At 40.9% G+C, this 24,672-nt stretch overlaps 1 protein-coding gene across 3 annotated transcripts in view; it reads left to right on the forward strand.

Moving 5' to 3' along the window:
• The window catches only part of LOC102746706 (placenta associated 8), a 26,693-nt gene extending 3,170 nt beyond the window's left edge, over positions 1-23,523 (forward strand). The window contains exons 2-6 of one of the 3 annotated variants that reach the window (XM_081812215.1): positions 7,510-7,556; positions 11,872-12,013; positions 14,099-14,223; positions 19,524-19,639; positions 23,249-23,523. In XM_081812215.1, coding sequence (XP_081668341.1) covers positions 7,554-7,556; positions 11,872-12,013; positions 14,099-14,223; positions 19,524-19,628 — 375 coding nt within the window. In that variant the 5' untranslated portion in view covers positions 7,510-7,553 and the 3' untranslated portion in view covers positions 19,629-19,639; positions 23,249-23,523. Of the gene's footprint in view, positions 1-7,509; positions 7,557-11,871; positions 12,014-14,098; positions 14,224-19,523; positions 19,642-23,248 lie in introns of those variants that run through there. The other 2 variants (XM_031037490.2, XM_081812216.1) reach the window with 2 other exon arrangements.
• Positions 23,524-24,672: the final 1,149 nt, after the last annotated feature.

The raw sequence follows: 24,672 nt of genomic DNA on the forward strand, positions 1-24,672 counted from the left end.
TTTCTTCTTAAAAAATGAAGAAAAATAAGCTAGTTACATGAACATGTTTTTCCTCTGAGAGATATTGTGGAAATAATCTATTCATTTAGCTGGTATTTATTGAATGACAGTTGTGTGCTCAGCATCGGCTAGCCTGGAAAAAAAAATACAAGCAGCTATAGGATAATCAGCATAACCCCTTTACAATTTTTTTAATCTCTGTGGACTTATTGTTTCCCAAATGGGTATTTCCTGTGTTGATAAAAAAAGAAATGTGTTAATTGTAATTGCTTAGACAATATATGAATAGCCTTTCATATTTTTTTTCCTAATATTTGATCGTTAAAAGGAAATGCAAAAGAAAACGTGGAATTTCTTTTCGTATTTCCTGCAAAATGCCTCTTCTTCCCAGGCCCTAAATGTAGGAAGCTATCACCCAAAAATATGGCTTCTATCGTTGGGATACAGGGAAAAACTGGGTCCTAGTACTCTGCTAGTCTAAAAGGGTCCTGTGAAGAAGGGCCATTGTTTCAATGGGCACTAGCGGGCGTCGCATGTACACCACCTCTGACTGGCGTCATGCATCGCTTCAGCAAGATGGGAATAAGAGAACGCGGGCGTGGGAACGTTAGTGGGCACCTACTGTGTGCCAGGCCCTGTACCAACCTTTCGAGATACATCAGCGAAAATAGCCCACAGAATTCCCTGCCCTTGCGGAGCTTCCATTCCAGACTGGAGGCTTACTTTTCCCAAAGTCAAGCTAATTATTGCGAAAGGAGTGAGCACCAGAAAGGAAATAATCGAAATTTCTTTACTTCCTTTTTCATGAGATTGACAGAACGAATTTGTTCGGAGAGCTGTGGTTGCTGCCTATTAAGATAAAAGCCGGGCATGTGCACCAAAAGTAGAATCTAGGGCGCACCTAATAGGTGTTAAAATCAGTGAGATGTGTTAGCTTCTCTCGGTCTTACTTCCCGATCAGAAGTAAGCTGGTCAGCCCAGAGCAGTTGATGAAAACTTTGCTAAGTTTATGTAAATGCCTGCTGAGACTGGGTGGGTGCGGCGGCGGAGGGGAGCGGCCGGCTGCCAGCGCGGGACACCGCTGGCGGACCTGTCCCAGCCCCCGGCTCCCGGCTCCTGACGCCGGGTCCTGCCGCTCGGGGAATGCCCAGCCGCTGTCGTCCTGGCGCGTCCACCCCCGCCGCGCGCGCTTCGGCCAGTGCGTCGAGTCCGGCCGGAGGGAGCAGCGGGTCCCAGCCTCGCGGCCGGGTGGGGCAGACGCCTGGAGCGGCCGGCCCCGGACTGCGGTCGACCCTACCCCTGGGCTGTGTGCGGGTCGCCCTGGACAATTCGGAGGCCCCCGGGTCTGGTCCCGGCACGGGACACAGCCGGGTACATAACCAACGGTAGCGGGAGGGAGAACGCGGGTACCCGGTGGAAAGCACCTTCAGCGCCCAGCTGCGGCTGGCAGTCACCATCCCTGGTGGCGAGGGGTGAGACCCCGTGAGAAGCCCACCCCACCCTCCAGGCGGCAGTGCTGAAGCCCGCCTGCCCTCGAATCCGGGAAGGCCGCCTCCGCCTTGGGCCGCGACTGCGAGCCGGTGGGCCGTCTGCCCTAAAAGGAAAATCAGAGGCTGGGCAGGGAGGGTTTGGCAGCTTGGTTCCGCCTGACACCGACCGGCTCCCTTCTCGGCCGCCGGAGCACAGCCAGCAGCAAGTTCACTGAATTCCATCACCTCGAGATAGACACCTCCTCCCCACGTAGACACCCACAAACAAGGCACGCCCGGAAGGAGCAGCCCCACTGATTTTGTGTTCACTTACTTCCAGCACTCCTTCACGTTGTTTTCTTTGACATCCACGATGGTTAGCCTCTCCTGTATTTGTCAGACGGCAGTAAAAAGGCCGTTTGGGTATATTTAAGAGAGCAAAAATCAAAACTAAAAACTACTTAAATGTATCTTTATAAAAAGGCAAACCTAATAAGTTTAAAATAAGCTTCAACTACTCTGGATGGAGTTCATGGTATTTTATACAGAAAAAGAAAAAGAGCAATTCTTTAAGATAGTTCCTAAGAATAAGGGGGAAATTTTAAAATTTTTATAATGGCTATATTTACATTATGCACAGATTGTTTTTGTATTTTTCACTCTAAATCCTACGGGGCTCCCCTCTTCCCATATTCTTTTTTATGTTTTGTTTTGTTATTTTTTAATAATTTTGACTTGTGAAAAGTGCTGCAAAAATAGCACCCAGACAGATCATAACCAATGTTGACCAGGATATGCAGGAGAGCCCTCACATGAAATGCAGCCGTTTTGGAAAACAGTTTGAAACGAGTCTTCAGAATGTTACACATGGCGTTGGTGGTACAGTGGTGAGCATCCTCCTTCCAACACGCTAAGCGTGGAGCTACCATTTTGATCCACAAATCCGACTTCCAGCTATATATCCAGGAGAAATGAAAATAAATGTCCACACAAAAACCTGTACACAAATAGTAACCAGAGCATTATTCGTTAATAACCAAAAAGGACAAACAACCTAAATGTCCATCAACTAATGAATGGATAAACACAGAATGGTATATCCACATAATGGAATATTATTCAGCAGTAAAAAAGTGCTGATCCATACTAGAACATAGATGAACCTTGAAAACATTATGCTAACTGAAGGAAGTCAGTCACAAAAGACTACACACAGTCTTCTGTATCCCCAGGGACATGTTTTAAGACCCCCAGTGGATGCCTGAAACTGCAAATAGTACCAAACCCTACATATGCTATGTTTTTTTCTTACACATACATACCTATCATAAAGTGTAATTTACAAATTAGGCATAGTAAGAGATTAACAACAATAATAAAATAGAGCAATTATGACAATATACTGTAATAAAAGTTATGTGAACATGGTCTCTCAAAATGTTATTATATCTACTCACCCTTCCTGAGATGATAAAGTGAGGCGAATGACATAGGCATTGTGACAGCTCTAGGCATAGACCAGTCTTGACCATACGTCAGACGGAAGATGCTCTGCTTCCAGAGCTCGGTTGACCGTGGGTAGCTGAAGCCACAGATGAGGAGGACTACTGTATTGTATGTTTCCATTTATGTGAAATGTTTAGAATAAGCAAACCAAGAGAGACAGATTAGAGACTGTTTGGAGCTGGGGGAGGCGAGAGGACGTGGGGAGTTACTGCTAATGGTTATGGGTATTTTTTAAGGGGTGTGTGATAAAAATCTTCTAAAATTAGATTATGGTGATGGCTGTGCAACTATGGATATACTAAAATTGCTCGAGTATATATTTTAAATGAGTGAATTTTACAGCCTGTAAAATATATCTCAATAAAGCTACTTTTTTAAAGTACACAGTATCCCTGTGTACCCTTCACTCAGCTTTCCTGATTCTTCATGTAAATTACATGACCATAGTGTAAATATTGAAACCAGGAAATTAATGTTGATAAACTATTAACTAATTAACTGACAGATCTTATTCAGATTTTACTAGTTGTCCCACTAATGCCTCAGGGAAGAGAAGAGCAGTCCTTGGCCCTGGGGAGCTGGACTGGTCTTGCCAGCACGGCGTCGGTGTGGCTACTTGCTGGCCTGGCACTTACACTGGGTCTTTTTTTTTTTTTTCTTGTCTTTTTGGAGATATAATTGACATCTAATATTATATTAGTTTCAGGTGTACAACAGAATGATTTGAAATTTGTATGTATTGTGAAATGTTCACCACAATAAGCCTAATGAACATATCACCACACGTTTCAAAGTTTTTTTGATGAGAACTTCTAAGATTTATCTCAACAACTTCCAAATATACAATACAATAGTATTGACTATAATCACCATGCAGTGCAATACATCCCCAGCACTTATTTTGTAGATGAAAGTTTGTACCTTTTGATAACCTTCACCCATTTCTCCCACGCCCCACCCCTCATCTCTGCAACCACCAATCTGTTCTCCGTATCTGTGAGGTTGGTTTGGTTGGTTGGTTGGTTGGTTGGTTGGTTTTAGACCCCACAAACAAGGGAGATCATGCAGCATTTGTCTTCCTCTGTCTGACTTATTTCACTGAGCGCAGTACCCTCAAGGTCCATCCATGCTGTCGCTCACACTAGGGCCTGATGTTCTTCTCTTATACATAAAGAATTTCACAGAGCATCAACATCAGATAAAGGTAGTCTGTGACCATGATGGATCAAGATAAAAACACTCACACTCCATAATCATATTTGGACATATATTTGAACTTTAAACATTATCCAAGCCACAACATACCAAACAGCATCCTTTCCTGGCTAATATGAGTGCTTGCTGCTGCAGCACCTCTTGCAGAATTAACCTTGCTCTCGTCAGTGCTCCCTGTAGAGAGGGTCTATTAATAGACCCAGTCATAGAACTGTATTCCACTTTCTGGGCCACCTCCATTTCCTTGATCCTCCTCCAAATCTACCCAACCGAAAAGTGTTTTCTAATACCCTGTCACTGAAATTCCCCGCAGTCCCCATGGTGTGCCTTCTCCCCTGCTATAATACATAATACACCTGACTTGCTCAACTGTAGTTGTGTTCTTCATGGTCTCTGATTGGAGAGCATTGACAGCTCCTTTTCTGTTCCAGGATTCAACTCAGGATCCCATATTGAATTTGGTCACCATGTCTCCTTAGTCTCCTTCCATCTTGAATATTTCCTCTGTTTTCATTCGTCTTTCATGATCCTGACACTCTTTACTGGCCAGATACATTGTAGAATCCTCCTCCTTTTGTTTTGTCTGATACTTTCTTTTTTTTTTTTTTTAAGACTTTATTTATTTATTTGACAGAGAGAGACACAGCGAGAGAGGGAACACAAGCAGGGGAGTGGGAGAGGGAGAAGCAGGCCTCCCGCGGAGCAGGGAGCCCGATGTGGGGCTCGATTCCCAGGACCCTGGGATCATGACCTGAGCCGAAGGCAGACGCTTAACGACTGAGCCACCCAGGCGCCCCTGTCTGATACTTTCTTATGAGTGGATTCTGAGTACGTATTTTTGGTAAAATAACACAGAAGTGATGTTGTGTCCTTCAGCGCATGACAATAAACAAACACATGAGCATCCATCTATAAGCCTTGCCTTCAACAAATATCACTGTGGTGGCGCCTGGGTGGCTCAGTCAGTTGAGTGTCCTACTCTTGATTTCTGCTCGGGTCATGATCTCAGGGTCGTGAGATCAAGCCCTTCGTCGGGCTCCATGATTGGCGTGGAGTCTGCTTATGATTCTCACTGCCTCTGCCCCTCCCCCCTCAAAATATATCAATAAAATCTTAAAAAAAAAAAAATTATCACTGTGGTGTTTGCCAAATGGTGGTCTTGTATCTCCATCATTCCTTGTACATTCATTAATGGGAATTCTCTCATAAAAAAGCACTATACCTGGGACCCCTGGGTGGCTCAGTCAGTTAAGCGTCTGCCTTCGGCTCAGGTCATGATCCCAGGGTCCTGGGATCGAGTCCCACATCAGGCTCCCTGCTCCGTGGGGAGCCTGCTTCTCCCTCTGCCTCTCTCTCTCTCTCTCTCTCTCTCATGAATAAATAAATAAAATCTTTAAAAAAAAAAAAAGCACTATACCTTTCCCCTCATTTTAAAATTTGTTATTTTATTTACATCAGTATGGAATTATGGATAGTTACATTGGTTTATGAGTTATAACCCATTATTAACATTATTTTGTTGCTCAAATTGTCCTGGTTTGGCCACTGTGAGAACCGTCAGATGGGCTCTGAGGTCCTGTCTCTAATCCATTCTTGAGCCGTTTTTGACCTTTTGGTCCTGAAACAAGAGGTTCCAGGCTTTTCTTGTACTTTCCCTGCCCCAGCCCTGGAATCAGCCATTTCTCCAATGAACTCTGGCTCCCTTTTATTGGAAAATGGCATTTCAAAACCAAAATTTGGGCACAAGGTATATTCAGTGATACTGGGCTTTTGTTGCTTCTAGGTCCTCTCAGTGGGTGGAGCTAGGAAATGTAATTATGTATACACACATATCTATCTGTGTGTGTGTGTGTGTGTGTAAATAATCATGAGTTTGTACCTCTGATTCCAATCCAACAGCACAGGATTCATACCAGCCCTCCTCCTTTCCTTATTTGTAATTTCTTTCTCTGACAGTAAAAAAACCTCAGTCTCATTATCCACAATATATTTATTTGTTCAAGCCTAGCGTGTATATATATATAAAGAAGTTTCAGAATTGCTAACCCATACTCTTGTGAAAAACCAGTTTATAACTAAGGTATAATATTTGTTCTTTTTGTCTTTAGCCTTACATTACATAGTCAAAACACTGCTTTCTGAAGTTATTATGGTTAACTTTTTCTTCCTCACTCACTTCAGCGTGTTTCTAATATTAATTGTAATACAATTAGGTTAATTTGTCACTGTTTATATTGCCTATGGGGTTCCTTCCACATTCTGGTTGACTTTAATTGTCCATTTGTGTGTTGACTTAATGTGTGACATATTAGCATGATTTAGAGGAAGAGCCATACAAAAAGGTACACTTGAGGTGTCAGCCCATCCCTACCATTCCATTTCCATTCTCCCATTCTTTTCACCCCATTTACTCTGAACATAACACATTTGTTCATTTCTGGTTTATTCTTTCTGTAATTCTTATTGTATATGTATGTTTTCTTATATCCCTTTAATTCTCACATAAAGGATATCAGACAGCACATACTCTTTTGTCCATGGCTTTTTTCACTTAGTATATCCTGGAAATCATTCTATATCAGTTTATAGAGATTTTCCTCATTTTTTTCTTTTGATAGCTGCATAATGCTCTGTTGTATGGATGTACTGTTAAAAAAAATTCAACTGAGTAAAATTTAAAGATCTTATTGGCTTTATTCAATGATTATGAATCAGGCAGCACCCAATTTTCTAACAGATAGAAAGGAGCTCTAAGGAGCTGTACAGAATGAAAGACTTTTATAGACAGAAGGGAGCAGGAACAAGGCACTTATACTAGACAAAAAAGCAAATAAATGGTTATGGCAAGGGGGCGCCTGGGTGGCTCAGTTGGTTAAGCGACTGCCTTCGGCTCAGGTCATGATCCTGGAGTCCCAGGATCGAGTCCCGCATCGGGCTCCCTGCTCAGCGGGAAGCCTGCTTCTCCCTCTGACCCTCCTCCCTCTCATGCTCTCTGTCTCTCATTCTCTCTCTCTCAAATAAATAAAAATAAAATCTTTAAAAAAAAATGGTTATGGCAAGGTCACTTTTCTTTAGAGGTTGGTAGGGGTCTATCTGGCAGATTACCTAACAAGTGCAGATTAGCAATTCCTGACTGACTGGTTTAAGATTCCATTTCTGGGAGGGCTGAAACTAAGTCTCGGTGTGGCCACATGGGGTTTAGCGTAAGTGGCTCCATTTCAGGCCTGCTGTCTTGTTTCTAACAGTACCATAGTTTATTCAACCACTCTCCCATATATATGAATAACCTCAGGCATATATATTTTTTACATTGTTACAGCTATATCTTCAGGATAATTTCTAGAAGTGAGATTACTGGATCAAATGGTAAGTGCATATGTAGTTATCTTAGGTATTGGCAAAGTTCCTTCCAAAATGGTGTATTGTCACCAGCAAGACTTGACTGCCTGTTTCTTCAAAGCCTCGCCAAAAGAATGCATTGCATGCTTTTTTTTTTTTTAAAGATTTTATTTATTTATTTGAGAGAGAGAATGAGAGAGAGCACATGAGAGGGGGGAGGGTTGGGAGGGTCAGAGGGAGAAGCAGACTCCCTGCCGAGCAGGGAGCCCGATGCGGGACTCGATCCAGGGACTCCAGGATCATGACCTGAGCCGAAGGCAGTCGCTTAACCAACTGAGCCACCCAGGCGCCCGCATTGCATGCTTTTTAATTTTTGCCAATCTGACAGGTATTTACCTTGCATTTCTTTAACTTTGAGTGAATTTGACCATCTTTTTGATATATATCTTTTAAGGGTCATTTTTATGTCTTTTTTAGTGAATTATCTGTTCCTGCCTTTTTACTATTTTCTCAAACTTGGGGCTTTTAAATGTCTCTCATTTTAGAGTCTTCTTTAAATACTAAATGTAGGGGCACCTGAGTGGCTCAGTCGGTTGGGCAGCCAACTCCTGATTTCCAGTCAGGTCATGATCCTGGGGTCCTCGGTTCAAGCCCCACACCGGGCTCCCTGCTCATCTGGGAGTTGGCTTGAGGATTCTTTTTCTCTCCCTCTGCCCCTCCCACTGCTCATGTACTCTCTCTCTCTATATAAAATAAATAAATAAGCTTTTAAAAAAATAAAATAAATAAATAATTGCAAATTTTGTACTCTGAGATACTTATAATCATTTTATTAAAACTTTAAAAATGTGTGGTATTTGCATACTATACCCACTAATGGGAAGGGAAATACCTAGAGCTACTTTCTTTTTTTTTTTTTTTAAGATTTTGTTTATTTATTTGACAGAGAGATAGCACAAGTAGGCAGAGCGGCAGGCAGAGCGGCAGGCAGAGGGCAAGGGAGAAGCAGACTCCCCGCTGAGCAAGGAGCCTGACACCAGGCTCGATTCCAGGACTCTGGGATCATGACCTGAGCCGAAGGCAGACCCTTAACCAACTGAGCCACCCGAGCGCCCCCTAGAGCTACTTTCTGATAGTGATGGTGTTCAACAGAAACAGAACATTTTTAAGCTTTTCCTGCTTTCTAAAAAAAAAATTTAAACTAGTTTGTCCTCATCCAAAATAACTGAACATTTATTTCATGAGACTGTTTGCCAAGATTCAGGGGACCATCTGTGAGTGTGGACCTGGATGATTTATAATTAGCTATGGTGAAGCCTGGGCAGATTTAGACATGTTTGAAACATTCCTGCATGATACACTTTCAGTTGTGCAGAGAAATATCGAAGACATTACCCTGCTTTTAAAACTATTCCTGGTCTCCTATACTGTGCTCTCTTCTTGTTCAAGGGAACTAGCAAACTAGCTAAGTGTTAACTAAGTCATGAGATCTGTAAAGAAACAAGCTTATTCGAGAAATAGAAAAGTGTAAAATGATATGGAACAACTGAGGTACTTTGCCTGCTTTTGGACCTGCTCTCTCTATGCAGAAAATCATATAAAAAAGGCAAATAGTATGACAATGCCTGAGGATCTCAAGGCACTGTATTTTCAACTTTAGCATGTGTGTGTGTGTGTGCTTTTCAAAACATGTCCTGAATTCTGAAGTGGAAATGTATTACATCCCAGTGCCCAGCACACTGTAAGAAAATCAAGCGTATTTTAAGCACTTAATTCAATGAGGCAATACCTTTATGAGCGTAACATTGAGCTTGTTGCTAAAAGAATAAATATGAAAAGAGGGTTCCAGGTGTCAAGGAGACCCAACAAACCAGTGGCAATGCCACACTGTACTAAGTGCTGTGATGGAGTGGGAATCCAAAGCTAAGAGACAGAGGGAGGAAATGGGGCTGTGGAATGAGCCTGAAGAGGATTTGAATTCCACAATTCGCTTAAACTCCGAGTGTCCATTTCTTTATCAACTCAATAAAGATAATAGTTTCTACTTTGCTGGGCTATTGTAAGATTAAGTGGACAATGTGAGTCTAGCACAATGTCTGACATAGAGTAGAATCTCAGTGACTATTAGCTGATATTATTGCCAACAAACGTATATGGAATTCATCATATTTCCTTACTACACTTTTGTACATGATAGCCACTCTCCCTTATATTTATCTGATTCTTTATTGTTCATTAAACTCATCCCCAGACTATATCTCATTTAATACTCTCAATAGGGCATCTGGGTGGCTCAGTCGGTTAAGCGTGTGCCTTCGGCTCAGGTCGTGATCCCAGGGTCCTGGGATCGAGCCCCGAGTCAGACTCCCTGCTCAGCGGGGAGTCTGCTTCTCCCTCTCCCTCTGCCTGCTTGTGTTTCTCTCTCTCTCTCTGTCAAATAAATAAAATCTTAAAAAAAAAAAAAAACCAACACTCTCAAAAAACATGTGAGGTGGTTAGGTCAGAAACCACTTTCATGTTACAGACTAATAAATGGAAACTTAAATGACTGGACTGGTAGGTGACTAGTCCAAGATCACAGAGTTTAAGAAATCAGGATTTGAGCAAAGATGCTCTCACTCCAAATCTAATCCACATTCTATGACCCCACCTTGCCTCTCCTGATAGAAATTAGGGTTAACCTCACAAAACGGACTTCATAATACACTTTGCTGAGACATACTATCAGGACTTGCCCCAAAATATGTCAAAGGGCCTCCAAGCCAGCACTGAGAGGAGGACACGGGCCCCAGGTAAATTTGAAGTGAGGAACTTGGATACAAAAAGATTGGAGAGGACTGCTGTGATATTGTGGTTTATAATAAGAAATATATGTATGGTTTTCATCCCTGCTCATGGCACAGAACTTCTAAAATCTTTGGAATCTCTTAACTGTAGATAAGAGCGATAAAGGTGTTCTTTTATTTATACCAAGCCCCTCTCAACTACCGAGGAGTTTATCCTAAAGAAGTGATTTTTGGAAAGCCCTTGAGGATGGGGCTGGTTGCCAGGGGAACCAACCTTGTGATTAGAGGGTTGGAACTTTCAACCCCATCTCCCAGACTTCCAGGGAGGCCAGAGGAGGGCTGAAGATTGACTTCAGTTGCCAATGGCCAATGGTTTCATCAATGATGCCTAATGCAATAAAGCCCCAAAAGAATGGGTTCAGGGAGCTTTTGGGTTAGGGAGCCAGCAGGGTGGCAACCCCAAATTCCACATGTTCTGAACTTATGTATCTCATCATCTGTTCATTTGAATCCTTTGATTTCCTTTGTAAAATAGCAATAACCTAGTAAGTAAACTGTTAAACTGTTTTCTGGAGTTCTGTGAGTCACTCTAATTAATTGAAGGAGGGGTCATGGGAACCTTCAGTCTATAGCTGGTAAGTCAGAAGCACAGGTGACAACCTGGGCTTCTAATTGCCGTCCACAGTGGAGAAGTAGGAGCAATGTCATGGGACTGAGCCCTTAACCTGTGGGATCTGAAGCTACCTCCTGTAGACAAGGGTCAGAATTGAGTCGGATTGTAGGACACTCCAGCTGTTATTGCAGAATTGCTTGGTGTGGGAAATACTACCACATATTTGGTGGGCAGTAGTGAAGTAGACTATTTTGTGGGTAAACAGAAAACAGAGGAGGTTTTTTGTTTTTGTTTTTGTTTTACAACTGCTCATCAGAAATGAATCCAAAACAAAAGGGAACCTATAAAAGGAGCAAGAGGGGAAAGGTGTGTGTGTGCACAAAAGCTCAGGATGGTGCAATTTTAAAGAAGCCTGTTTTCTGCAATTCACTACTGCTGACAACTATAACAAGTTGGTCATTGGTTCCCCTGTCTTGTGTGGATACTAGGTACCTGTCTAAAAACAGTACCAATAACCCGGTTTTGCTCCCTTACTCCAAGAGAAGCCATTGTTCCATTGACCAGTTCAGTGAATTCCCTCCCCCAGGAGCCTCTGTCTTAGGAGGAGTAGAGATAAAAATTACGTTCTTCAAAGATCAGCAAGCAGGGGCACCTGGGTGGCTCAGATGGTTGGGCGGCTGCCTTTGGCTCAGGTCATGACTTCCGGGTCCTAGGATCGAGCCCCTGCGTCGGGCTCTGCTCAATGGGGAGTCTGCTTCTCCCTCTCCCTCTTCCTCTCTCCTCCACTCCTGCTCTGTCTCTCAAATGAAAAAATAAAATCTAAAAAGAAAAATCAGCAAGCAACTTAATCTAAATTGTCCCACTTGCCTGTGAAGCAAAATGCCTCAAAACAGGTTTCCATGAGCAACCTGGAGTCTACTTACACCAACTTTTTCCTTTTCAGACCACGGCCATTCAAGACCCTACATCGAAAATGCAAGCTCAGTCACCGGTGGTCATTGTGACTCAGCCTGGATGTGGTCCCGTGGCCCAAACCTCCAACTGGCAGACAGGCATGTGTGACTGCTTCAGCGACTGTGGAGTCTGTAAGTGTTGGGAAATGCCCCCGTAATTGCCGTGGAGGAGAAGCACCAAAGGCCAAAGCTTTCCCTCATTCCTCCCTTATGGTGTAGTAAAGGTTCCCAGCCTATTACAGGGCACCTGGCATGTCAGGCAATGAATGGTAAGTGAAGAAAAAAGGCTTGTGCTGATTATAGCTAATTTTTCTCCAGCACATCAATCAATCGTCTTACTCCTAAGATAAGTCCTGGAATTAAGATGATAGTAACGAAGCTGATGATTCTCACAACCAATGGGTCTGGCCTAATGATTATAAATAGACCATACATTAAAATAAAAGAGACATTTCCATTGATTTAAAAAAATAAAAAGAAAAAAGACTGTTCTTACATATGTAAACTCATTACTTTAGAGTTACATTGTGCCCGGCACACAAGACATAGTATTCATCCATGGTTTCAACGGGAGCTCAGCAAAGAACTATTTAAATTTATACATTTAGGTTTTTATGTAGCTGAGAATAAAGAACTCTAAAGGCAGTCAGCTTCTCATCCGGAAAAGAATCTCTAACTCTGCTTTGTTTTCTTTTTGTGAGATCTCTCCAAATAAAGTTGGGGAAAGTAAGTTCAGGGATGGGATGGGGGTTGTCAGAGAGGACCAAGGAGCTTCGTGCTCAACACCAAACAAGAAACAAACTTGCCTAGAAAAAAATTTGCTTTGAGGTTTATTTGCCTGCCTCAAGTCCACAGAGTGTTCTGAGACAAGGAAAGAAAATACATTAACCTTTAACTTACCAGTGAAATTGAAATTTGGAATCAAGTTGATCCCTGAGCAACATAGGTTTGAACTGTACTGGTCCACTTATATGCAGATTTTTTTTAACAGTCCAGCACTATAAAAGTATTTTCTCTTCCTTATGCTTTTCTTAACATTTTCTTTTCTCTAGCTTACTTTATTGTGAGAATACAGTATATGATACATATAACATACAAAACATGGGTTAATAAACTGTTTATGTTATCCATAAGGCTTCCGGTCAATGGTAAGCTACTAGTACTTAAGTTGGGGGGGAATCAAAAGTTTTCTGATTTTTTGATTTTTTGATGGTGCAGGTGGTCGGTGCGCCCAAACCCCCACATTGTCCAAAGGTCAACTGTACATTAAAAAGCACAGAGAGAAAAAATTACCTAGAAAATGGAACGATGGGTTTGTTCATTGGCTCTCATTGTCTTACTGGATGACCTGGGGTGATGATTTACACATCTCAAGACATTAGTTCAACATCTGCAAATCTTAGTAATACTAAGACTGACTACATTACTAAAACCCTCTAAAGATGAATAGTTTAATCCTCCAGCCCTTTGCATTGTCACTCAAATAAGTGAATTACAAGTTTTAATATAAGCTTAATTGCTTCATGGCAGGACTCCTTAATTGCAGCCCTGACCAAATCATTCTCCCTTCTTAAAATATTTCAGTGGTTCCTCATGACTTTCATGACCAACTCCACGCACTCATTCGTCATCCAGTCCCCAACCTGCCTCACCCTCCAGTTTTACCCCCATCCAATCTAGACACACTGAATGAACACCAGCCATTGCCAAGACATGCCAAGTGATCTCAGAGATGCTCGGCTCCCTTTTGTCTGCCTGCCAAATTCTACTCATCTGTCAATATTCCGCTCAAGTAGCATATCCTTCCCAGAGCTTTTTGAGGCCTCATTTCTGTGGGTGACCTCTTGACATCTTGAGGAGATTTCCATTGGAGAATTTTTCATTTTATTATCTGACTGCCCTCCTAGACAGAGGCAACCAGTTCTGGGGACAATCTCTGGAACATGGCTAGGTCTCAGTGAGGCATTCAATAGATGAAGGAAGGCAGGGCTACAAAAAGGATGCATACTTGCCAAGGTGTGGTGATTCCTGAAATGACCGGGTGGGGAGAAGGGAGAAGCTGATGTAATGCTGAGCAAAAGCACTGCGGATGGCCTTGGCAGCAGGATGTGTGGCAAAGGCCCCATGATTGGGACTGCTGTTTGTGAAAGCAAACTAGCTTCCAAAGGTGACAGGAACAGAGTGGAGTAACTCGTGCCTCTGGCTTCATGTGTCCAGGTCTCTGTGGCACATTTTGTTTCATGTGCCTTGCATGTCAAGTTGCAGCTGACATGAATGAATGCTGTCTCTGTGGGACATCCGTTGCAATGAGGACCCTCTACCGGACCCGATATGGCATCCCTGTGAGTCTCTTACCACACTGTATCAGTCAAACATGCCCCCACTTTCAAAATCATCGTTTTAAACCTGCAAACCATTTGATGGTGTCCATCACCTGAATTTGATTGGTAGGTCTTTCCTAGCACGTGCAATTTTGTATTCGGTTGCTGTAGCAATAGGTCCCCCTGGTTATGTGACCTCCTTCTAGGTTTCTGTCAAAGACCTTAGAACATAGGCAACTCTCATATTTGCACTGTGTATCATACAATGGGCGGGGATTATTCAGAATCTAGTATGCCCCAAGTACATGACAGAGGACACCTCACTGAATCCTCACACCCTCCCTGGAAAGTGAGTAAGTCCACATTGTACAGATGAGGACTTTAAAGTTTTAAGGAGTGGAGTAACTCGCCCAAAAACACGCACTAGAAGTAGAAGTTGTCAATATTCAACCCTGTCTTTCCATGAACGCACGTTCCGATACGTCACAAGCTGCCCTTCATGTGACAGGAGCTTGTGTCCGTCAGGACTCACCAGGGAAACACAACCAAAAAGAGATATAGATGACACAGGCATAGGTAAATATAGACCCATCTGAAGAGAGACGTTAAAGAATAGGTTCATGTGATTGTGAGCGTTGGCAAGTCCAAAAATGCAGAGTAGGCTGGCAGGCTGGGAAGAGTTGCCGCTCGGGTCTGAAGGCAGCCTGCCAGCAGAATCTCTTCTTGCTCTGGGGAGGTCAGTCTTTTCCTAGTAAGACCTTCAACGGATTGGATGAAGCCTACCCACATTACAGAGGATAATCTACTTCGCTCAGCATCCACTGATTTAAATGTTACTCTCATCTAAAAAGTCTTCAAAGAAACATCTAGAATATATGGGTACCATGGCCTAGCCAAGTTGGCATGTAAAATTAAGCACCACAGGGAACAAATAAATAGGCAGAATATATTAGGAGCTTATTTTATTCCACTGAAATTATTTTATTTTTTCATTTAAAGATATTTCTTAGTTCTTTAATTACAAAAATAATACATGCTATATACCTAATTTTATGACAAATTCAAACACAGAATTATGGAAAGTAAAAAGTGAAAATCTAACCCCTTTATACACAATTCCACTACTCAGCTATAAACTCTATTAATAATTTGGTATGCACTCTTTCAGGTTTTTTCTATGCCTATAAGGTATACAGATATAGATTAGATGGAGCTCTAGCTATGGATGTAGACATATGGGGCTTGAGGTTTGCAGGGCTCTTTTGATTTGTGTTTATCTTTTAAAATGGGGTCATACTATACTGCAACTTGTTTTTTTTTTTTCACGTGACATTTGGTAGACCCCTTTTGTGTCTGTAATACAGATCCTTTTTAATGTGTTCATAGTATTCCACCATACAGATAATTTACTTAATCACTTCCTTACTGATGAAAGGTTAAATAGTATTGTAGATTAAATCGTTGTTAGGACATAAAATTCTGTATATGCACTGGTACTTTTGTACAATAGTGCCCGAGATTAGAGTGATAGATCACAGTGTATGCACATTCAAAATTTGAAAGATACCGTCAAATACCCCTCCAAAAGGATTATATCAATTTATAATCCATTAACACTATATGTGTGTCCCATATTGGGTAATATTTTTTACGTTGACAATCAGAGAGGGAAAATGATATTTGATTGTTGTTTTAGTTTAAGTTTTATTAGTTAAGATCAAACAACTTTTTTAAACTATTTTGTCCCTGGGGCGCCTGGGTGGCTCAGTCAGTTAAGTGGCTGCCTTCGGCTCGGGTCATGATCTCAGAGTCCTGGGATCGAGTCCTGCATCGGGCTCCCTGCTCAGCGGGAAGCCTGCTTCTCCCTCTCCCTCTGCCTGCCACTCCCTCTGCTTGTGCTCTCTCTCTCTGGCAAATAAATAAAATCTTTAAAAAAAAACCAAACTATTTTGTCCCTTTGCATGGCTTCTATAAATTATCCGTACATATCCTTTGTTCATTGTTTTACTGGGTTGTTTGCCTTTTCTTATTGATTTGTGGGAGCTCTTTATTTAATTGTGCTATATTGGGACACCTGGTTGACTCATTTGGTTAAGCGTCTGCCTTCAGTTCAGGTCATGATCCCAGGGTCCTGGGATTGAGTCCCGCATCGGGCTCCCTGCTCCGCGGGAAGCCTTCTTCTCCCTCTGCCTGTCGCTCCCCCTGCCTGTGTTCTTGCTCTCTCTCTTTCTCTGACAAATAAATAAATAAAATCTTTTAAAAAATAAAAAAAAATTGTGGCTATATTGTTTAACATGAAAGTTATCAAGTTTTTTAAAGGTTTAGTCCATAATCAGTTTTTCTAAATGCTTTTCAGGTATTTGAAAAATGAATAACAGTCTGAAAGTAAAACTTTACTTGGTTTTAACAAAATTTAAAAGATTGGAGGGCAGAGGAAGAAATAAGGCATTCTAAAGACCTTATTTTGTATGACATTGACAAATATAATTTTTTCTATTTTTAAAAAAACCTTATTGATATACAATTGACTTACAATAAGCTCTATATTGTATAATTTGATAAGTTTATATACCCGGGATATATACCCATGAAACTATCCTCACAGTCAAGGTAGTGAACATATTAATCTCCTCCAAAAGTTACTCACACCTGTTTGTAATTCTTCCCTCTTTCCCCTCCTTACTTCCCCAACTAATGTTTCCTGTCACTATAGTTTGCATTTTCTGCAGTTTTATAGAATAGAACTGTCCAGTCTGTACTCCTTTATCTAGCTTCTTTTAATCAGTATAATTATTGTGAGATCCATCCAAGTTGTTAAGTGTTCTTAACACAATAAATTCGGGGAAAAAGAAAATATTTAGATGGCAAATAAGCACATAAAAAGATGTTCAACATCATTAGTCATCATTAGAGAAATGCAAATGAAAACCGCAATAAGATACCACTATTCAACTATGGGAATGGCTAAAATTAATCAGACTAAACCACACCAAGTGTTGCCAGATATGGAGGAACCGAAACTCTCATGCAATGCTGGTGGGAATGTAAAATGCAGTTTCTTAAAAAGTTAAATGCATCTACCATTTGACCCAGCCATTCTACTCCTAGATATTTGCCCAAAGAAATATATATCCATACCAAGACTTGTATCAAATGTTCAGAGCGGTTTTGCTTGTAACAGCCCCAAACTAAAAACAATCCAGATATCTGCCAGCTGGTTAATGGATAAACGAAGTGTGATATATCCATAAAATGGAATACTACCCAGTAATAAAAAGGAATGAATTACTGATACACACAAAAAACGGGATGAATCTCAAGATGAATAGAATTTTAAATTGTGGGTGAAAAATGAAGGGTCCTCACTAATTGGATAAAAATTTGTTGTGGGACATCTCTAGGGAATAAAAGCAATCAGGAAAGACCTATGCAACAACAAGAAGAGAAGAAGTTTAAAAAAAAAAAAAAAGCAGGGGGGTTGTATGGGGATGCCTGGGTGGCTCAGTTGGTTAAGCGGCTGCCTTCGGCTCAGGTCATGATCTCAGGGTCCCGGGATCGAGCCCCGCATCAGGCTCCCAGCTCAGCGGGAAGCCTGCTTCTCCCTCTCCCTCTGCCTGCCACTCCCCCTGCTTGAGCTCTCTCTCTCAAATAAATAAAATGAAATAATCAGTGAATACCAAACATAAAACAATTTGGCTATCTCATGAGTGAGAGCAATTTAGATTTCTCTGATGTGCCAAAATGTCTTTACCCTTTATTCTCTCTTCCAGTGTGTCTGTGTTAAGTCTTAGGGAGTCTGATCTCTTAGAAGCTAGGTGAAGAACTGTCCCCATCTACCCCCGTCCTCTCCTAGGACCCCAAAGCCCACCCCAGGGTCCTCTGTTAAATTCACCTGCCTGCTGTATCCTGGGGCAAAGCCACAGCTTGGCAATGCGCGGCTGGCCCGGCTGCTCAGGCAGTCTTCAGTGAACCTCCTGCCTTCCATTCCCCAGCCTGTTCGTCCTCCTTTCTGAGTTCCAGGTTTTTGAGTTCGGGATTAATCAAATGCCCTGTCCATGACCCTGTTAGAGGTTTCTGCATCCCTAGCTCTGTTCTACTTTCTCCATCAGTGTAATCCCGTCTGCTCCCAATTTCCAAAAAACTGCTCAAAATTCCTGGCCCACTAAATGACCCCATTCCTGTTTTCTAGTATAGCTTTAATTTATTTACCAAAGCTCTGCAAGCACATAGCTTAATTTTAGATTATCTAATTATTGTTAAGAAGGGTAGCAGTCCACAAACTTCTCTCTCCTACCACCTTCTCCCCAGAGCTCTGTAGGTATTTTCCTCCATATCTCCAAATCATAGACTTGTATTGCTACTTTTTGAGTTTTCCATTTGGGGCATTGTCTATAGACCTCCCACTATAAACGATGAGAATTTAGTTCTGTTTTGTTCTCCTTCCCCACCACAAACATGCACCCTCTCCCCACCCCACTTCTTCCAAAAAGGTATATGTAATTTGGGTTAAATCCATATTTGGTACTTACATTATGAGACCTATGTGCTCTTCCGAGTTGAGTCATGTAGTGAACTATGATTGCTTTTTCCACTAAACTTTGTTTTTCCTGTATACAAATACAAAACTTTGTATTCCTTGGTCTTAATAATTCTTGGTGTTTTAATTAGTAATTTTCCACTTTCTTATGAGTCGTTTTCCACTTACTTTAACCCCCAAACTCTCCCAGTTTTCTAAGTCTCTTTCCAACATATTCAACATATCAGACATTCTACAATTTTTATCTTCTCAATGAAATCACTCCCTGACCTACAACTACCCTTGGAACTAATTGCTCTTCATTTGTGGTGCTTAACTCTCTTGCCCTGGGATCTCCTTCACCATTACCCTGGAGATGCCATTAGCTTCTCTCCTGTGTTAGGCTCCTGTTTCTTAATATTCCACATCTTCCTCTTTCTTGGTTTCCTCCCTCATTGCGGGTGGAGATATCCTCTAATAGCGTCCTGAGATAGGGAAGGGGTGTGGAAGAAAAGAATTTTGAGGTTTTACTTTCTGAAACTCTCTGTTTTTCCCTCATACTGACAGTTTTGTTGATTGGTATCTTCTATATTCAATATTACAAAGTATAGGAAAACATTTAATGTCATAAAAAGAGGAGTTATATGGAAAAATCAATTAACATTTTCCTAAATGTATCCATCCAAACTCTGAATTCAACAGATCAGTTCCTTCTGCTTGTCTTCAAAATGTCTTAAAAATCCGTAAGTCTTAATTTCCAAACAGGTGGATTTTAAATTTCTATTTCTTTTGTATTTTCAAACAGGGATCCATTTGCGATGACTATATGGTGACGCTTTGCTGTCCTCACTGTTCTCTTTGCCAAATCAAGAGAGACATCAACAGAAGGAGAGCCATGCGTACTTTCTAAAAAAACTAATGGTAGGTCCCAGAATCTGGGTTTTGTTTGAAACACAATAAGGGCTTTGTAAATTATGCATTATTTTGAGTAATAATTTAAAATAACAATTCCTTAAGTCTCTCAAATGTTATCTTAATATAAAGATTGATTTTGGCTTCTTCTTATGAAGAAGATAGCTGCATTACGTTGCTTGGGCCGCCATAACAATTTACCATAGCCTGGGTGGCTTACACAATAAGAATTTATTTCTCACAGTTATGAAGGCTGGGAAGGTCAAGATCAAAGTGTGGGCCAATTCAGTTCCTGTGAGGGCTCTCCTTCCTAGATTACAGATGGCTACCTTTTCACTGTGTCTTCAAATGGTGGAGAGAGAGTAAACTCGGGTCTCTCTTCTTATGAAGACAGTAATCCCATAGTGGGGGGCTCATCTTCATGACCTTATTTCAAACCTAATTATATCCCAAAGGCTCTTCCTCCTTATACCCTCACAGTGGGGGTTAGGGTTTCAACATACGAGTTTTGCAGGGGGCACAGACATTCAGTCTACAATTAGCTTTATAATTTGAAACCATATTTTAGTAAATAAAGGGATGGTGACTTTTCTAGACTTCTCAGAATTCTCTTTAACCATTAATGAGGCACTTACCACTTATAAAATGTCAGGGTGTGGTGAGATACAAAAGAAGTAAAAAACATGCCCCCTACTAAGACAATCAAATCGACAAAAGAAATTGGCAAATAACTATAAAGTAGTAGAGCAAATGAAAATGACATGTTATGTAATATTTGAATTGATTGCAGCATAAAGCATCTCAAGAATGAGGGAAGATTATACAGGAAAATCCTATTGAAAAAAGTGAACTCTGAAAGTGGTGGATATAGAATATTTGGAAATGTTATATAGAATCTGAACTTCTGAAAATCAATCAAATCATTTCCAACTAATTTTTCCAGTATTCTCAGAATTAGCTATTAAGTAGAAATAAACATGATTTTGTCAGTCTCCTATAGAATTTATCCTGAGTATGGGAAGGAAGCATTAATTTTTCCATTCTTTGTAATATGCCACTTCCTTTTTCAAGTGAATGAGAACCCTGCATAGGTTAACAAATATAATTTGTGGAGGATATATTTTAAAATGTCATTTATTTAGCAAATAATGTATCAAGTACCCAGTCCTATGCAGGACAATGCTAGGTGCTGTGGGGAACAAAAATAAATAAGCTGGTCCTCTTGTCGTTAGAGACTTTATACTCTAAAAGAGAAGATTAGGCAGCCTTTAAATAAAATGTCGGGTTGACTAATGCCTTTAGACCAAGTGCTATTTTATGCTCAGAGGAAGAACAGATCATATTCTATGAGATGTGTAAATGAAAGTTTCTTGAAAGAAGTGGTTTTTTCCTCTAAAGAGGAAGTGACTATCAAGGTCACAACAGGAAATATAGATGGCACTCAAATTGTAATAATACAAAGATTTAATGAAGACCACTCACAAAACAGGCGTGGGTGGGAGGTCTAGGGAAATGACAGGGAGGGTCCCAGAGCAACCTAGACTAGCAACAGTTGAACTGTTAACCACCTCTGGGCCTCAGGGAGGGGAGGAGGGAGCAGTTACCAGAATCCCAAAGGAGTGAGCTCTGAGAAGGAGAAGGCTGCCCTGAAAGGACCGGTAACTTCTCACTAGAAGGACAGGAGCAGCCTGGGGCAACCTCACAGGAAGTAGGCAAGAGGAAAAGTACCCTGATATCACTTTCCCAAGTTCTTCTAGGCTTCCCACTGTTTGAACCCACTGGTTGGCAGCGGGCAGGAAAGTGTTGCTGTAGTCTATAGGTCAGCCTCCCAGGACACACAGCAGGGCAAACAAGGATGGAAATGGATCAGATAGGGCAAACATAAGATCTCGGACACGAGATGTGACTTTAATTAATAGAAATGGATATTGCTTCTAATCAGCAAGAACATTAGTGAAACTATAGAAGCAGAAAAAAGGAAAAACATCTTTACGAGCTTAGGTCCTTCCAACTTTGGCAGGAACATATAAGTAGGAAAATAATGAGAAAAGAAAGACTTTAAAAGTGAGTTGGGGCCATGGCATGCAATATAATGAAATTAGGCTAATGATTTGGTCTTCTATTTGGCAAGCAGTGGGGAGTTATTGTAGGCTTTATGTAAGGGAGTAACATGGAGCTATACTTTAGAAGAATTAATCTGAGAGTGGTATATAGCACAGACTGGACAGGATGAAGTCAGAAGCAAAGATGAGGAGTTAAACAAGTTCAGCCCTGTTTATTTAAATAAATACATGAGACAAGTTGGATAAAATATATATCCACACATACATAATGAATCCTGACATCTGAACTTATTTTTTTTTAATCTCAGAGGAATTATCTTACTGAATCTTTGAATTGGTTTTAAGTAAAATACCTTGGTGATCCTGACTCTGGTGCATCACCTTGAACACAACATTATTCATCAACGGTGAAACTTTAGATATACAAATACCTGAAGTGGGAGAATCAAGAGACAAAGATCAAAGAATAACATGATTTATGTTAAAAATAGGTTGAGGTGCACCTGGGTGGCTCAGTCAGTTAAGCATCTGACTTCAGCTCAGTCAGTTAAGCATCTGACTTCAGCTCAGGTCATGATCTCAGGGTCCTGGGATCCAGCCTGGTGTTGGACTTCCCCTCCCTCAGTGGGGAGTCTGCTTGTCTCTTTCTCTTGGGCCCTCCCCATGCTGGTGCTCTCTCTGTCTCTCTCTCAAATAAATAAATTAAAAAAAAAAAAATAGGTTGAAAGAAAGGGACATAGGAACCAGCAGAAAAAGCTCCAAATTGTGAACACTGGAACACTTGGAGCAACAAAGTAATTTTAGATTATAAATGGAATTTTTAGAAAAGATTATAACCAAAATAAAATATCTGTGAGTCCATGCTTATATAAATACATGATTAAACAAACAAATAAACACATGGAAGAGAAGAGACAAATCTTCCAGAAGTACAGAAGAATTCCAAAAAATGTATGCATGTATTCCTCCCTCAAGGAGACGGAGCATAACTGCCCACCCCTTAAGAGTGGGTTTGTACAGTGACGTCCTTTCCAAGAGTATAGTATGAAAAGGGGAGAAAAAGAGTAAATCTTTATAGTGGAGAAACCTGACAAGACAATTTCAGCCAGGTGACCAAAGGGAACCTCATCAGTTGTAGGTATTCTGCAAAACCTGACCAGTAGTCATCAAAACTGTCAAGGTCATCACAAACATGGAAAGTCTGAGAAACAATCACAGTGTAGAGGAACCTATGGAAACTTGATGACTAAATGTAATGTGTTATCCTGGATGGGACCCCAGAACGGAAAAAAGACATTAGGTAAAAACTGAGAAATCGAACTAAAGTATATGCTTTGATTAATAATATGATGTATCAACATTGGTTCATTGGTTGTAACAAACCTACCTTAGTAAGATGTTAACTGAGGGAAATTGGTGCAGGGTATATGGGAACTCTCTGTACTATCTTTGCAATTTTTCTGTAAACCTACAATGATTCTAAAATTTAAAGTTTATTGAAAATAAAAACATAGATTAAGAAAATTCAAAACTCTTCTTTGTGTGTCCCTCATAGGTGAAAAGCTCTTATTGAAGCAACTAAAGTTAGCAGACACCCTTCAGCTTGAGTCCTCCTCTGCGTTTTGCAACTGAAATATGATGGATCTGTTTAAGCACAATCGATGGGGTAAAAAAAAATGGAATTTTGATGTATTTTAAATGAATGTTTTCCCTTAGTTTTGCTAAATGGTCCAGCTTAGTTTCTCCTTGCTTTCATATTATTAAATTTTCTGGCTTATGAATTTTGTGTTACATTTGGCATGTAAACAAAATAAAAGATTTTACTAACAAGATTCTTTATGCTTCTTTTGTTCTCAATGTCTTTATGTCATTAATTTTAAGGGTCAGTCTCATACTTTTGTTCTGATAATTTGGTTTCTGCACAGGAAATTTTGGTCCACGGCAACTCAGTTCTCTTTCATCTAAGAACTTGGAGACAGAAAAAAAGACTACAGATAACTATTATAAGACACTTATAATACTAATTTAGCTAATACTTTTGCTCCTTATTACCTATAAGGATTATTAATGCTGACAAAGTAACAACACAATATGCCCTGCTTCCCAGCTGCATACCTGACAGGTTTGTTGTGTTGATACTCTTTCTCTTCTCAATACGAAGTATCAGGACAAGTAATAAAAATTCAGTGCTAAAATTCAGTATGACCCAGTTTTGATGAAATATTGGTGATAAATGCACAATGCAACATTTTTTTCACATTTATTATTCTATGTGTTCCACATGCATCATTTTGCCCTGATGAAAATCTCACTCCCCAGTTTCCTTTGGTTCTCTTCCTACCCTTGAATCCATTTCATTTGTTGGGATGGGGTAGAGGGGAGGCAAAACCACTGGATAGGTTTATTGGGAAGTTTCAGAGAGAGCAAATATAAAAGCCCCTGGACCTTACTAGGCACTCAGCAAACTTGAGTGCTCTACCCCTTCTTTTCCTTGCCTCGTGGATTTAGATGCTTTGCAAGGTTCTGTCCGGGATCCACTCTTTTCATACCTCCTGTTCTTCTTAGTGTCATCTACTCGTATGGCTTCAACTGCCTCCTAGATGTCAGGGAGGACTGTATTTCCAGTCTCCCCCTTACTACTGATGTTCGGAATGACTCTTCAGCTGCCTACTAACCAAGTCCATCTGGATGTCCCCTGGGCCTTCTCTACCCCACATGTCAAACAATATCACCACTTACTCAGTTGTTCAAGATGAGAAGTCTAAGTATCAATGAGTATCAATGAGTCCTGACTTGACTAATCACACCCTTCTCCCTTCTCCTCACATCTAATCAGACACTGGCTTCTGTCACTTAAACTCCACTTGATACCCTCAATGGATGATCTATTTTGCTTGTTGCTATTTCCCCAGTGCCTAGAACAATGCCCGATACCTACTAGATACCTACTCAAATCATTTATTGAATGAATCAATCTGT

Source organism: Leptonychotes weddellii, chromosome 2 (assembly GCF_054177405.1).
Source record: "Leptonychotes weddellii isolate Sample4059 chromosome 2, ASM5417740v2, whole genome shotgun sequence".
Taxonomy (NCBI): domain Eukaryota; kingdom Metazoa; phylum Chordata; class Mammalia; order Carnivora; family Phocidae; genus Leptonychotes; species Leptonychotes weddellii.